Source organism: Fundulus heteroclitus, chromosome 2 (assembly GCF_011125445.2).
Source record: "Fundulus heteroclitus isolate FHET01 chromosome 2, MU-UCD_Fhet_4.1, whole genome shotgun sequence".
NCBI classification, from domain to species: Eukaryota; Metazoa; Chordata; class Actinopteri; order Cyprinodontiformes; family Fundulidae; genus Fundulus; species Fundulus heteroclitus.
Genome location: NC_046362.1, coordinates 11,456,726 through 11,470,716, shown reverse-complemented (window position 1 = coordinate 11,470,716; position 13,991 = coordinate 11,456,726). Strand labels below are relative to the sequence as shown.

At 40.8% G+C, this 13,991-nt stretch overlaps 1 protein-coding gene across 5 annotated transcripts in view; it reads right to left on the bottom strand.

Annotated features, from left to right (window-relative positions):
* LOC105938553 (CUGBP Elav-like family member 2) overlaps window positions 1-13,991 on the bottom strand; it is a 37,173-nt gene continuing 23,182 nt past the window's right edge. For 2 of the 5 annotated variants that reach the window (XM_036147674.1, XM_021307445.2), the window contains exons 5-13: window positions 12,526-12,660; window positions 11,547-11,626; window positions 10,277-10,438; window positions 9,162-9,225; window positions 7,435-7,569; window positions 6,812-6,937; window positions 6,543-6,719; window positions 6,242-6,412; window positions 1-4,826 (exon numbers count right to left, since the gene is read on the bottom strand). In XM_036147674.1, coding sequence (XP_036003567.1) covers window positions 4,699-4,826; window positions 6,242-6,412; window positions 6,543-6,719; window positions 6,812-6,937; window positions 7,435-7,569; window positions 9,162-9,225; window positions 10,277-10,438; window positions 11,547-11,626; window positions 12,526-12,660 — 1,178 coding nt within the window. In that variant the 3' untranslated portion in view covers window positions 1-4,698. The remainder of the gene's footprint in view (window positions 4,827-6,241; window positions 6,413-6,542; window positions 6,720-6,811; window positions 6,938-7,434; window positions 7,570-9,161; window positions 9,226-10,276; window positions 10,439-11,546; window positions 11,627-12,525; window positions 12,661-13,991) is intronic. The other 3 variants (XR_004932891.1, XM_036147683.1, XM_036147677.1) reach the window with 3 other exon arrangements.

The window sequence follows — 13,991 nt, the reverse complement described above, 5'->3', positions numbered from 1 at the left end:
TCCATATTAGGGGAAATGGTTTAATTTCGAGACAGAGGCAAAGAAACGCACCACACAAACGAACACTGATCAAAAACAAAACGAGAGGGGAAAAAAATAAAGTCTTTCACCTACACACTCCGCTATGGTGGGAAAAAAAAAAAAAAAAAAGTACACGAGTAAAAAGCAAAGCTTTAAACTAAACACCTAAATTTTTAACTAAGACAATTATTCACACAAGTTGTCAAAAATCCTTACCATTAAATTATATGGAAAGCACAATCACTAGCATGAAACTTACCACGATTTAGAGGATCCCAACCCTCCCCCGAAACTGATTAACCAAGAGAGGACCATGTAGAGATCCAAGCGTAAATCAAATTCAGGCATCTTTTAGAGGCAAAAAGCAGGACAAAAATAAAAAGCTAGACATCGCCAAAGGGCCAAACTCAAGACCTGGTCGAGGCGAGGCCACATTCAGAGGCCACACATTTGTATTTCTCTTTTCAATATAGTATTTTTTTCTCTTTTCCTTTAATTTCCAATATAAAAAAGCTTCACTGGTACAAAATACATATCAACAACCAGTTGTAGAAATTGGGACAGCCTGTGTACGTCTACTTTTTTCCTCAAATCCCACCCCTTCTTCCATAAGCGTGAACAGAAATAAACTAACACAGATCACATCAAGATGCACTCACTTTGGCTTTCCTCGAGACGAGACACTAAATTATCGGTGGAAACATGAATCGAGTCCTACTGATCAGCAGACAAGAAATTAAAAGTCGTATTCTACTTGTTTTTTTTTTTTCTCCTCCCTCCCCCTCAGACCCAAGACATCGAACACAGATGCAAAGCTACCACACTTTAGAAAATGAAAAGCACTTCAAAACGAGAAACAAGAAGAGTCAAAGTGATTGTTAGAGCAGATGGAGATTTGTGATGGAAGCCCCTGAAGTGAGTCCAGTTCCTGTTGGGAGTGCTCTGACTATACATTGTGCTTTTTTTTTTAGTTTTGGGTTTTTCTTTTATATTATATACACACACACTACACCATGAACTTAGCAAAGTACCAGCAACCTTATTGACTTTCAACACCTTACCCCAGCTTGCCTTTTATGCTTTAGCTCGTTTTTCGACTCCAATCCCCCTCCGGAGAAAAAAGAAAGAAAAAAAAAAAACAAAGACGATGATCACAATGCGGTTTGGCATCACGAAGTGTTGCGACACTCACTAAGAGAGACGTTTAACCTTCAAATGTATAGGGAAGTTTATTGTTTATCTACAATTATTTATTTTTTAAAACCAACTGTTCAAATCGAGTACATCACAAAACACATTTACCAATAAGTCAGCACACAGTAAGGGGGGAGAGGGGGGGGGGGGGGGGGGGGGACATTAGCAGGTAAAGAGCTTTATGACACTGGCATCAACAGAGCGGAAATGAAACAAAAAGGCGAACTGCAGCAACCTCTAAACCAAGGCCTATTAACAATGTTTAGGCAGTTTCTAGACATGTATTTATATATGGCACTTTGAATATTGTATTGCATTTGGATAGAAAAAACACTGTAAAAAGCACATGCCCATATTAAAAGAGAAATCAGTGGTACCTTGAAAATTTTGGATCAAAATCACACACACATTCACCACATTCTGTCAAAGTGTTTAGCTCCCACAATTGTGCTTAACATTTCCTTACAAAACTAGAACACTTTTCTCAAGCGCTGTTGCAAATTTGGTATATTTCTTTTTTTTTAATATATATATATTTTTTTGGGTTATAATAAAAAGAATAAAATCCCAACTTAAAAAAAAAGGTTCAAAATGGTGAGAAAAGTGTGCATTTTGTGTTGTAATCCTGCGTGTTGAAGTTTTAAACACATAAAAACCCCTGAGTTGACAACTCTTTAGCGCCACCAGGTAAGCAGTTTGTTTAGGAACCCTTTTTTTTTTTTTGCTTTTCTTTTTTTAAGGGGTGGAGGGTGGGTGAAGAAGTTACTTTAGCAGGGCTGTTTCAAAAATGTGTAGCACGAGAGAAAATTTCACCCTGATAAAAAGTGTAAACTTGGTGCAGAATAATGGAATGTATTCGTATCCTAACACTATAGTGGTGGAGCTTTTCAAATGTGCCGTGCGAGAAATAAAATAAAAAAATTAAAAACAGCAATCAGGTTAGAGAGGGAGAAAAAAAAAAAAGCAAACGTGTGTCTAAAATGTGCAGAGACCCACAGGTTGTGTTTTTGTCCAAATGATCTCCTCTTCAGGGGCTCCCACTGTTGCAACCACATCAATTGTTGTGTATTTGTGTGTAAAGAAAAACTAGATATTACAGCAAATAAATCCCCAAAAAAGTTGTGTATTCAAAAACAAGAGTTTGACACATGGGCACTTCAACAACCAAAAAAAAAAAAAAAAAAAAACAAGAATAAAAATAAATCAAACATTGTCCATGTATGATTAACAGACATTGGAAATAATTTTTCAACATGAGGCAATCCAAACTAAACCAAAGTGAAACATCCATCGATTAAGTTAGTAATTAAAAAAAAAAAAAACAATTCACAGAGTCAACAAGACGTACCATTGAAGTTGAAAACTTTATATAACAGGAGAAAAAAAAATGAGCCTCAAAATCTGACCCTTAAAATGTTTAACTCATTCATTTTTAATTAAACCAATTTTTACTAATTTTACTACAAATGACCCTAAAATGGTCACCAAACTTATTTTTTTAGTCCTTTTTTTAAAGAAGGAAAAAAAAAAAGACTAATCAACTCATAACAGCCCCCCTCCCCCTCCCAACAACATAGATGACATTACAACAGAAATCTAGAAAAGAAACCCAAAGTTGTGCCTGGGTTCTGTTAGTTAAACCTCTATAGATTCAATGGTATAAAATATAGGTAATCTAAGTGTGCATTTAAACCACAGATTGTCTATTTGTGAATCAGTTCTAAAAAAGTTGACTCATGTAGGTAGTCATTTCTCTCAGCAGAGCAAATGTACCTTTTGTTGTGCCATTGATAGTTTAATAAAAAGGTAAATACACTCGATCGTATTTGGAAATGAAAAAGAAAATATATTTCAAATAGCCTAGATGTAAATCGTCACACTGCCCACGTAATGTAGAGATCGAAACAGATCGCCCAGAGCGATTTTTTATTTTTTTTTACTAGTCAGACTTTGAAAAGTGTTGGAGAAGTGGTCTGTAGGATCTGTTTTTTTTTTCTTTTTTTTTAAAGAAGCCAAAATATTGCTAATGGCACCAAATAGCACAGACGTGTGCCAATCCCTGTATTCAACTTTCAAGTGAACTTTTACTGAGAGAGGTAAAAAGAAAACCATAAAACAAAACATAGCTAAGTTAAAAATCAGAAATCCCACAGGTTTTTAAAAAAAATATTAACAGAAGAAAAAAAAAAAAACATTTCTTCAATGAAATAATTGCAGCTAAGTTTTTCACATTAATATGCTTGACCTCTCTCCTGCCCGTCACATTTTCATATAGAAAAAGCAAAAAAAAAAAAAAAAAAAAAATACATGATCATACATGCAGAAAAATCAGGTTGAGCTAAGGTCAGGGTCAGTGGGTGGCCGGGTATTGGTCAGGCGAGCTTAGAGAGACATCACAGACAATGGTGGGATGATGAGGCCAGGGAGGGAGGGGAGGGGGGTTTGGCTTGGCTTTCAACACCATGAAGACATGCTAGGCTAATGATGAGCAAACAGGCATGGAGATTTGTTCTAAAAAAGGAACAAAAACACGAAGAGAGAGGAGAGAGAGAGAGAGGAGAGACAGGACAAAGAGGAGAGAAGAGAAAGTTAGGGGCACAGCACAAGAAATTGTTTTTGTTTTTTTTTAAAGCCATGAGGCACAAACAACAAAAAATAATGCAAGTCACCACATAACAGTAAGGACAGCAGGGTAAACACGCCCTCCACCCCCCCCCCTCTCAACATACAAAAGAATACACAGATTTACAGAAGGGACACCACCAGGACTTATGGCAGACTCTGACATGCACGTCTTTTTTATACTTGGCACTGAAAGAGATCCATCTAGAGCCCGGTCCCTTGAGGGAGACTCGGAGGATGGATGGAATGACTGGAGGAGGTTGTTAATAGAGCAAAGAGAGGTAGCCTAGCTTAACATGGCTTAGATAATGAATGGAAAGGGACGACAACAGAGGAGGGGGAAAACGGAAGAGACTGCGCAGACTAGATCTTTTCATCACGACGACACAGATGAGGCAGACTACAGAAAAGCAAGTTGAAGCTGTGGCTCAGGGTCTGCGTGACCTCGCTTCAGCCCTTCAACACAACAACTGATCCTTAGTCAACCTGTCTCACTTGACCTGAAGGCAATGAAGTGGCATGGAAACACGGCTGATGCTCTCCACTAAATACAGTGACACAGAATACCTCCAGCAAACACTGACTCCAGTGATAGTCATAAATAATCATTTACATTAAAATAGTTCAGACTCAAAGTACATAATAAAACCGCAGGAATGAAATACAGCAAAAAACGTGGAGAGATCTTAGAAACCTTTTTTTTTTTTTGTTTAAGGAAAAGGGTGAGTCTTCCTCCTCTGGTGGGCTCCTGTCCCCTTGACCCCCCCTGAGTCTCTGCTGTGGTGACCGTGGCAGGAGGGTGAACTTACCCTAGCAGTGCTAGAATTGAGCTGGGGAGGGGGGGGAGGCCCCAGGCAAGGATCAGTATGGTTTGCTGTCGTTCTTGGAGCGCTTCAGCTGAACCTTCAGCCTCTTCATGCCGATCTGGAAACCGTTCATGGCCTGAATGGCAGCCTGTGCGGAGACGGGATTGTCATAGCTGACGAACCCTAAAAACAAAAACAGACGCGTGTTACAGATCAACACTTTAACTAAACAAGCTAGCTGTCCTAAACCAACACCGATGGCCAAAACACCAAACAGGATTATGAATGATTAAGGCAGGCCGACGTCAAGCTTGTAAAATCGGTTAAAACCAAAAAATCGTCAGCCGGGTTCAAACATTTAGAAGTTTGCTTTAAAGCCAAGTTTGTGCCAAGAAAGCAACCAATTTAAATGAACTTGGCCAATTTTGACTAGCGGTCAAGCTTTATGACGGCCACAAAGTGTTTTTAGCTTAAAAGGGCATTTTATCAATATCTCTGGAGGAAGGGAGCTAAATGTTTATATTACTTATTGCCTTTACCCGTTTAAATCAGTTTAAAATGTAGTTTCCTGGCCCTCTCTTCTCTGGCTCATTTCACCAATACTTCATTTCTACTTCCACTGAACACGTTATTTTAGCTTTTTGTGGGTGAGACTGAAACACAGACACTTCTGTGCAACCCGATTTCAGGCATAAAGACGTTAAAAGCTTCCATACATAGAAAGTTATAAACAAGTGGATTCTTTTCCTGAAACCCAGGTCAACGATCTGCTTCTATCTACTATAATAATAATTAATAATTGACCTTTATTGATCTCACAATGGAGAAATTCACTTCTGCATCTTAACCCATCCCCTCGGGGAGCAGTGGGCTGCCACTGTGCGGCGCCTGGGGAGCAATTGGGGTTTAAGGGTCTTGCTCAGGGACCCAGAGTGGTAGTCTGTGGGAGTTGAACTCAGAACCTCTGGGACCGAAGCTCTGTGCTCTAACCACTAGGCCACCACTCCCCTAAAGAAATGTAGAAAAAGGCGCTGCACAATAAGCTTGTTTACTTGAACACTAACGCGCTTACAGGAGTTGATCCCATGTTTTTGATTAAGTCTTAATATTAAAATACCCATCAATAAATGTTATGGATCGAGGACGGACCAGCCCAGCATGTTTTAAACGATCCTCTGGTCCAACAGCTCTGAGTTGCATTGAGAGAATCTCGTATTTATATCAAGTTCCTCACCATCTAAGCACATCTAAACCAAGTGTGTAAACTTGCATTTGTTTTTTTGTGTTATAAATTGAAAAAGAACTAAAAGCTTGACTTGAGGTTTAAAACCTAAAAATAAACTAAATATTTTCCTCGTCATTATGCAACGGATGCTGTCAAATAAAATACAGGATTTATTGAGCTAAACAGATTAAACAGCTCAGATCTTTGAACAAAATTTAAATTCACAGTAAAAACCAAACAGACCATTAAAAATATTCAGATCCAGTGATTTTTTTTTTAAGCTCACATACTTGAAACCAGAGACGGCTCGTTATAATGAACTCATGCGTCCGTTACCTGAAACCTACCAGCTGTGCAGCATCATAGCACTTACCAAAGCATTTGCTCAGATTGGTCTGTTTGTCAATAAAGACTTTGGCAGAGACCACGTTTCCAAAAGGCATGAACATCTGCAGAAGATCCTGGTCCCCAAACTCTTGCGGCAGGTGGTAGATGAACAGGTTGGCGCCCTCTGGCCCTACTCCATTTCGTAAGAAACCAGGAACTCAAGTCACAAACAAGTTTGTAAGTATTAAAAATGTACAATTTGTGTCTAGTTCATCAGTCCAGAGCAAATCAGACATGCATCATCATGCCTGTGGAAAGTGCTGGGTGTTCGTTAAAGACGTATTCACCTTCCTTCTGACTACCAGCCACACTCTGCTGCAGCAGAGTCTGGCTGTAGAGGGAGGGGAGGGCCGAGGCCGTGTACTGCTGCATCCCTGAGTAGGCCTGTGTCAGTGCATCCATGGAGCTGGCAGCCGAACCGTTGGCCATGGAGGCTCCCAGGCCTCCGTTCATGGCCCCCATACCTACAAAAGGTGCACAGAAAAACATGTTTCATTTAGAAATGGTTTAGGTTCTTCCTTCAGTGCTGTATGAGACGTATGAAGAGGAGACTCACCACTGACACTGCTAGTGAGAGCATTAAGGTTGCTGAGGCCCATAGAAGTACCAGTAAGACCCTGGAGTGTGCCCAGAGAGGCCAAGGTGTTCATGGCAGTGCCAGCACTGGACCCTGCTGTTGAACCTGCAGTCAGATTATAAAGAAAGTCAGCTTCATGATAAAAAAAATAAATAAATAATAAAAAAAAGGAGAAAAAAAAGTGGCCAATTATTTAAGTAATCTATGTTTACAAAGTTGAAAGGGAAACATTGACTTTTATGACATCTGAAGCAGCTGCTCAAGCCCCATAAAATATATGAGCAGTGGATGAGGGTCATTAAGCAAATAGCTGCCGGGAGACATTTGGGGAGGAGGAGGAGAGTCACTGGAGGACCGACTTTGGAAATCTTAATTGGTCAGAAAATTTTTATCTGAGGGGAAACAACACTGGGAGAATAAATTCAGCAAATCCATCCACAAATTAAAACCGCTAATAAGAGGGTAGTCCAGGTTACACCAACGCTTTGATCTGAATCCTGCGAGTCGTTCTGGGGGTCTGGAGCCGTTTCTCCACCGCTGTATTTGCACCTTATTGAATGAAAACGCGCAGTAATCTCAGTTCACGTTAGAGTTAAACTCACCTGGGCTGGCGAGAGCCCCCAGGGCCCCGCTGTTGGTTGACAGAGCGCTGGTTGAAGTCGGGCTGGCAGAGCTCTGGGCTGCAGCTGCGGCGGCAGCCAACGTGGCCAAGTTCTGCAGCTGAAGAGGATTCACGCCTGCAGAAAATACAGAGAAGCAGAGGTGATTATGGGCGAAGGACATGTTTACGCTCATGCAGGCATACGCCTCTTCAAATTCTTACAGCCCAGAAAGCAAACATGCAGAATATATTCTCTGAGCTGCCTTCGATAAATGTATAAAGTTACATTTTCTCCTGATAGTCTGTATTACAGACAGTCACATTCAAGACTTTGAATGATCTTAAAAAAGGTCAAAGCTATATTGACGATTAAACATAGCTTAATTACTCAGTATGATACTTTAACTTTAGATTCAGCTTTATTGGTCAACATCGTGCATAAATATATAAACTTTAGAGGGAATTAAATAAAAGATTACAAGAACAAGATGTACATATATTTGAATGCATGTAGAGATTTTTTATATTTTCATCATGCAGAGATTATGGCTTAGTCTGTTTCACCGTAGGCTGTTAAATCTAACAATCATCCTGGATCCTGCATGTGAATCAATTGCTTTTGCAGCTTTAATGCCTTTCCACACGGTAACCTGCCCAGCATCAGTTATGGATGAGGGATTTTAGCCAACTACAGGAGTCCTCATTTGTCATGTCACCCACAATTGTTAAAAATTCAGTCTCCTGAAGGAGCCGATAACGGATGAGAAGACCATTTTTTTGATCTTCTTAAACAATAAGCCAGCTTCACAACATTTCTTTTTGAGAACGGCTGGTGGTCAGTCGATACGCTCCATCCAACAAGACAACAAGCAGAGTTTTGGAATAATAGTGTAACATCATAACAACTGGATTAGACCAAAAAAAGTTAATAATAAATATACGGGTCAATGGAAAAATCTAGGCATGATGAAATTTAAGCAACATCCATGTATGCAGGAAAATGGAGACTTATTTAAAACGTTTTCCGTCCTAAAGTGTTCAGGATTAAATTTAAGGACTTGTACTTGTGTAACAGTGATAATCACATAAGCATTGACTATCATTAAAAAAAAAAAAAACCCAACTAGTCAAAATAGAACAGCCCAGAGTGCTACCAATCTACAATAAAGTGCTTTTTTTTTTAAACCCAGGTTAGATTTCCTCCAGGTTTCGCTGAGGACACAGAACAGCTTCTCCATTTTTAATAATGACAAAGTCGAGAATTTCTTTCCACGTTGCAACGGTGCAAACAAAACGCCGTCTCAAAATGGGTTTTTAAATACTGTGGTAGAAAAAAAGCCTTTTCTTTGACACAGTTGTGTGAGTATATTGTTCAAAGAAAAAGAAAAAAAAAAAAACATGCTCAAAACAGCCTGGTTAATTTTTTACCGCAAGCAGTTAAACGCGCCTTCACGTGGATTTTCTCATTTTTAATTGATAAATTACTACTCCATCATAAAAACGCCGCCCTAGATATAATAATAAACTTTAGATCATTATTTATATTGCAAACACTGCATTAGCTCAATCAATGCGTAGGATCCAGCTCCCCGATGTAAAGGAGCAGCGTGATTTCCTACACTTGAAACATGCAGGTGGAGAGAAGCGGGTTGTTGAGCTCATGAAAGATAAAATCTTTACAGACCAAGTAATGAGATAATGAGTCAACATCTGATTGTAAGAACTCACCTCCTAGCCTCTGAATGCTGTTGAAGCTGCTTTGATTACTGGTTGACGTCGCCTGCTGGAGCAGCTGAGGAGAACAGGAGAAAAAAGGTAGAGATCAAACATAAGAGAACTTTACCTCCAAAAATCTATATAAATAGAAATCGAAGGACAGCAAAACAGATTTAAACATTTTAAAATATTTTACTGAGCATTTTCCTGTTCTACTAAAATACACATTTAAATTTTGATGACATCGCAGCCTGCCAGTTTTTTGTCCTGGTTTTCTTGGCAGACACAGAACCGCTCGTCTGTTCGTGTTGGAGTCACATGGTGTTTGGCTCAGAGTTAGCCAACACTCATGCAGGTCACGTGCCTTTCCTCATTAGCCAGAACACAAACTGGGAGTGAAGATGTTTGCTAGTCCGAGCCAACAAAATGGGTGTATGGATCAGACTTCCATCACTGCACAATATTTCAAGTTTCAAGATTTATTAGGCACAACTGCCAGCGAACTAGACGTCGAGTTTCAGTGCTGAAATTTTGCCCGCTTCCCTTTCAGTTTCGTTTTTGATCACTGCAGAAAGTTTTTGGCTTTTTGCTTGACTGAAAAGTAAAAAGGTTACAAAATTATTCATAATCCTTGATCCTGTATTTTCTTTTTAAAACCACAAACCTGTCTATTATATTGGGATTTAATGCCCTAGATCAACAAAAAAGTAAAATTCAACCATATTTTTAATTTTTAGCAAAATAATCTCAAAAGCATGGTGTGTATTTCTTTTCCTTTACTGCTAATACTGTGAGAATGAATGTTTCCACTGCAGTTCTACCTGTTTAAGGGATTAAAGATTAAATTACTTACGGATGGACCCTATTATTAGGAGACTGCTGAAGGCTGCTGGTTGCACAGGATTTTATTTAGAGATACTAGAGTGCAGGGGGCTGAATGCTACCGCATGTCACATTTTTCAGATTTTTATTTGTTACAAGAAAATATAAACCACACATCCATCTTCTTCCACTTCATTTTTTTTGATTGCAATGTGACCCATAAAGTGTAATAATACTATTTCTGGAAATCAGAACTAGGCCAGGTATGCATGCAGGAGTAGACGGTTTGTTTCCCCAACACTTACAGCTAGATACTGCGGTGTCAGGGTGCCCAGCCCTGCCAGGTTTCCCCAGGTGGAGGCGTTGTTAAGCTGCTGAATCTGCTGCACCAGTTGCTGCTGCAGGCGCCGCTGCTCCTTATCCCTCTGGGTGTCAGCAAACTTTACAACCAAAGGTGAAGAACAACCCTGAAGCGGTAGAAAGGCAAGACATGTTAGACTAGTTCCAGAGCACACACACACACAGGCATTAACCTTTTGTTGACCAATGCACAGTCACATTGTGGCAAAGGAATTAGCCTCGATACGCAGCGCACACATGCATATCGAGGCTAACAGAGAGGACATCTGCCATGCATTGCTGAGCCAGGCTACATTCCAAAAAAGGGGGGTATGGGACGATGGTGCAGACAGGGAATAATTTTAGCACTCTGCAGAGCTAAACTCAGTCCACGGATATCACACAACAGATGGACACGACGTTTGAAAAAACACTCAAACATGGATGTCAGCGGACATAACGGAAAAAGGCATTATATTACACAGAGAGTCTCGCAAACATACAGTCACATGTTGTTCAGACAGACGCATGGACAAGGCATGCGGCGCAAAAGTGTTTTTTTGTTTTTTCTTCCAGAGTTGAGAGCCAGACAGGGACCAGGCTGGAGAGGGAAAATGGCTTCTGCACCAGCAGCACCTCCCATGGCAGCTAAGAAACTGGGAAACGATACTGGGAGGAGGGTGGGGTGGGGAGGTGGTGCCACCCCCCCAATGGGGCTTAAATTTAATCTAGTAGGAGGAGCGTCTCGTTTGGTTGAGCTCCTAATTAGACTGGGTCCAACACTTCACTGGGGAGCCTCTGACCTAGCTGTCAAATTACTGCTGCTCTACTTCCAGACTCCACTGGCGAGAGGAGAGCACAGCCACAGTGTTTCAAGGCGTGGAAAAGGGCGGCTAATTTTGTTTTCACCTACATTTGATGGAGTGGGTTATTTTTATTGTGACAGGGGGGGAAAAATAAATAAAATAAAACCTCTCAGAACCAACAAGGTGCATTTATTTCAGCTCGGCCGTTCTCATCAGCTACAACTGGAGATGCTTCAACTTTGATTCGATTATTATGCAAACCGTCGTTTAATTTTGTAATTAGCAACAGTCATTTTGGATACATCTCATGCCCTGACGACTTAATGCCTTCTGCTAGAACAAGCTCTTCATATTTCCAACACAAGGGGGCAGCAGAAATGTATGAGGGGTAAAAGGGGAAATGAGAAATAGGTGCTAAGGGGTACAGTACCTCCATAGTTTGAGAGTGATGCATGGTTTTGATTGCATTCTGTGCCATTGCCCTGGTAGCAAATGTGACAAACGCACAGCCTGTAGGGGGGATAACAATAGGAAAGGGGGGGAGGGAGGGACAAGAAGAAACAAAACAAGACAAAAAAAGGTTTGGACAACTCGTTATGAACCCCAAAAAAAGACATTACAGTACAGAAAATGGCAACTCCCAAGCACACAGAACCACCCTCACTGGTTAGCACACGGAGAAAGAACACAACGAAGAGAACAGTAACACGTGTCACATGAGCACAATGATCAACAGATTTAATCGCCACCCAGAGGCTCGACTATGTGGTGTCAAGGGAAGACGTCGACATGATTATATACACATCAAATGCACACATACACACGGGTGATTTGCTGGAATAAATCAGGCCTGCAGACATTTAAAATCTAGTAAAGCCCATTTCTAACTGCGTTTTGCACTGTGGACATAAGTGGAAAAAGCTGAAGGTTATGGCTGTATTAAATAAAGGCTTGAGAATATATATATATATATATATATATTCATCACTGGAGTTCACTGCTGGCTGCGAGCTGAGTCTTTACGCCACAGAAAGCTATGCAGAAGAAGATACGAGGTAATTCCAGCCTTTGCAGTATATGATTAAGGAGGTGGCAAAGGAGCAGCTGAGCTGAGGCGTCTGCCAGCTGAGCCAATGAACACCCGCCGCCAGCAGTTGCCAAGGAGACGGGCCATTGTGCCGGACAGCGAGTGCAGCAGCCCTTCACCGCGACATGTGGAGGGGCTCGGAGTCAGAGACGGGAGGGCAGGAAGGGTTCTGCTGAAGCTCTAGGTCTGTGGCTGGTGGGGGTTTAGGCTAAACACGGAAGGGGCGCCATAAATTCTTCATGAGGAGACCTTCCTGGCTGTTCAGAGGGGTGGAGGCTGTAATGCTCAGGGCTAAGTGCCTGGACGCTAAAAGCACACTTACCTCTGCTCTGACCATCTGGTCCCCGGAGAATTCGGCACTCTTCGATCTGCCCAAAGGACGAGAACATCATTCTGACCTCGTTCTCGCCGTATTTCTTCGAAACCATTCCCACAAACAGTTTTCTGTCTTCCACTGCTGCAGATGGAAGGAGGAGAACGAACGGTTAGTACTGAACAATTAGGGAACCATGAAGGCAGCAGTCACCAGCCCGCCTAAAGGTACATCACCATCCTTCCTGACACTTTCCCCGTGTTTCACCCAAAATAAGCAAACTGCTGCACTTTACAGCTTAATTTTACTCTGAGTTTTAAGCCAGTTCTCTTTCTATGTCACTCATCACAATAGAGATAGGTCCCAACATGGACAAGCACCGTTTTCAGATTAGTCACTGAAGTGAAATTTTTTTTTATAGTATTACACTCAACACTCAGTAATAAGCTGCTAAAAAAACAGTACTACAAGTTACCAGAGGCTTTTTTGGCACAGCAATACCTTTTTCTACACAGGGTGTATAAAAAGGTTCAGAGCTTTTAAAGGAGCTATAAGTAATAATAACACTTAGTGGTTAAAATCCAAACCACACATGCACAATGCCCTTCACGTAGACCTGCCATTGCTGTGAAACTCCACTGAATATTTATTTCCACAGGACAGCTATATGTTGTATTCTTTTCTGTTTCTGATCCACTTCTCTTACTGGCTTCCATGTTAACAGGCTGCTTCTCTTTTGCTGACATAAAATACCAAATGCTGCGCTCTGTGGGGAACTCAGAGCTCTCATATGATTGGCTCAGGAACCAGGAAGTAAACACTGCTACACTCTGAACCAAAGTGGTTGCAGACCGTAACCTCTAGGTTTGAAAGGAGAAAAAAATGTGACTAAAACATTGTTGATGTTTACAGGGCATTTTACTTCCATCCCAGGTGACAAATAAGAATCATTTAGGTTGATCTTACAGTAAATATCTTACTTATGTCTCTTAACCCACTCCATATAATGTTGTATTAAAAACAAATAGATTTGTCATAAAGCTGTTAATATTTGCTCTTCTCAAGGCAAATGTAATAATTGCTTTATAAACAAGAAAGATTGCCTCTCTGATGTCTACTTGACTGCAGTTCATCATTGCAATGAGAAAGTGGTGCAATAGCTGGACATCTCAATGCGTTAAAGCGGCACATCATCTCATGAAATCTGCTGGAGCAATATCCAGGTGAAGTCAGCAGTTGTAAACCTTCTTCAGCAAGACAGGCAATAAGGACGCACCCCCCCCCCTTTAAAGAAAACGCTGGTGTACAACACAGCAACTACTACGCTGAAATTCAAACGCTGGCTGCTGCTTATAGGGCAGTATTAGATTAGTTAATTCAGTCTGAGGACTGTAGACTGATCAGCTCTAGTTCAAAATCTAGAAATACCAACAGTCCTAAAAATCTAAACTGAATTAAACCAGGTTTTTAATAAC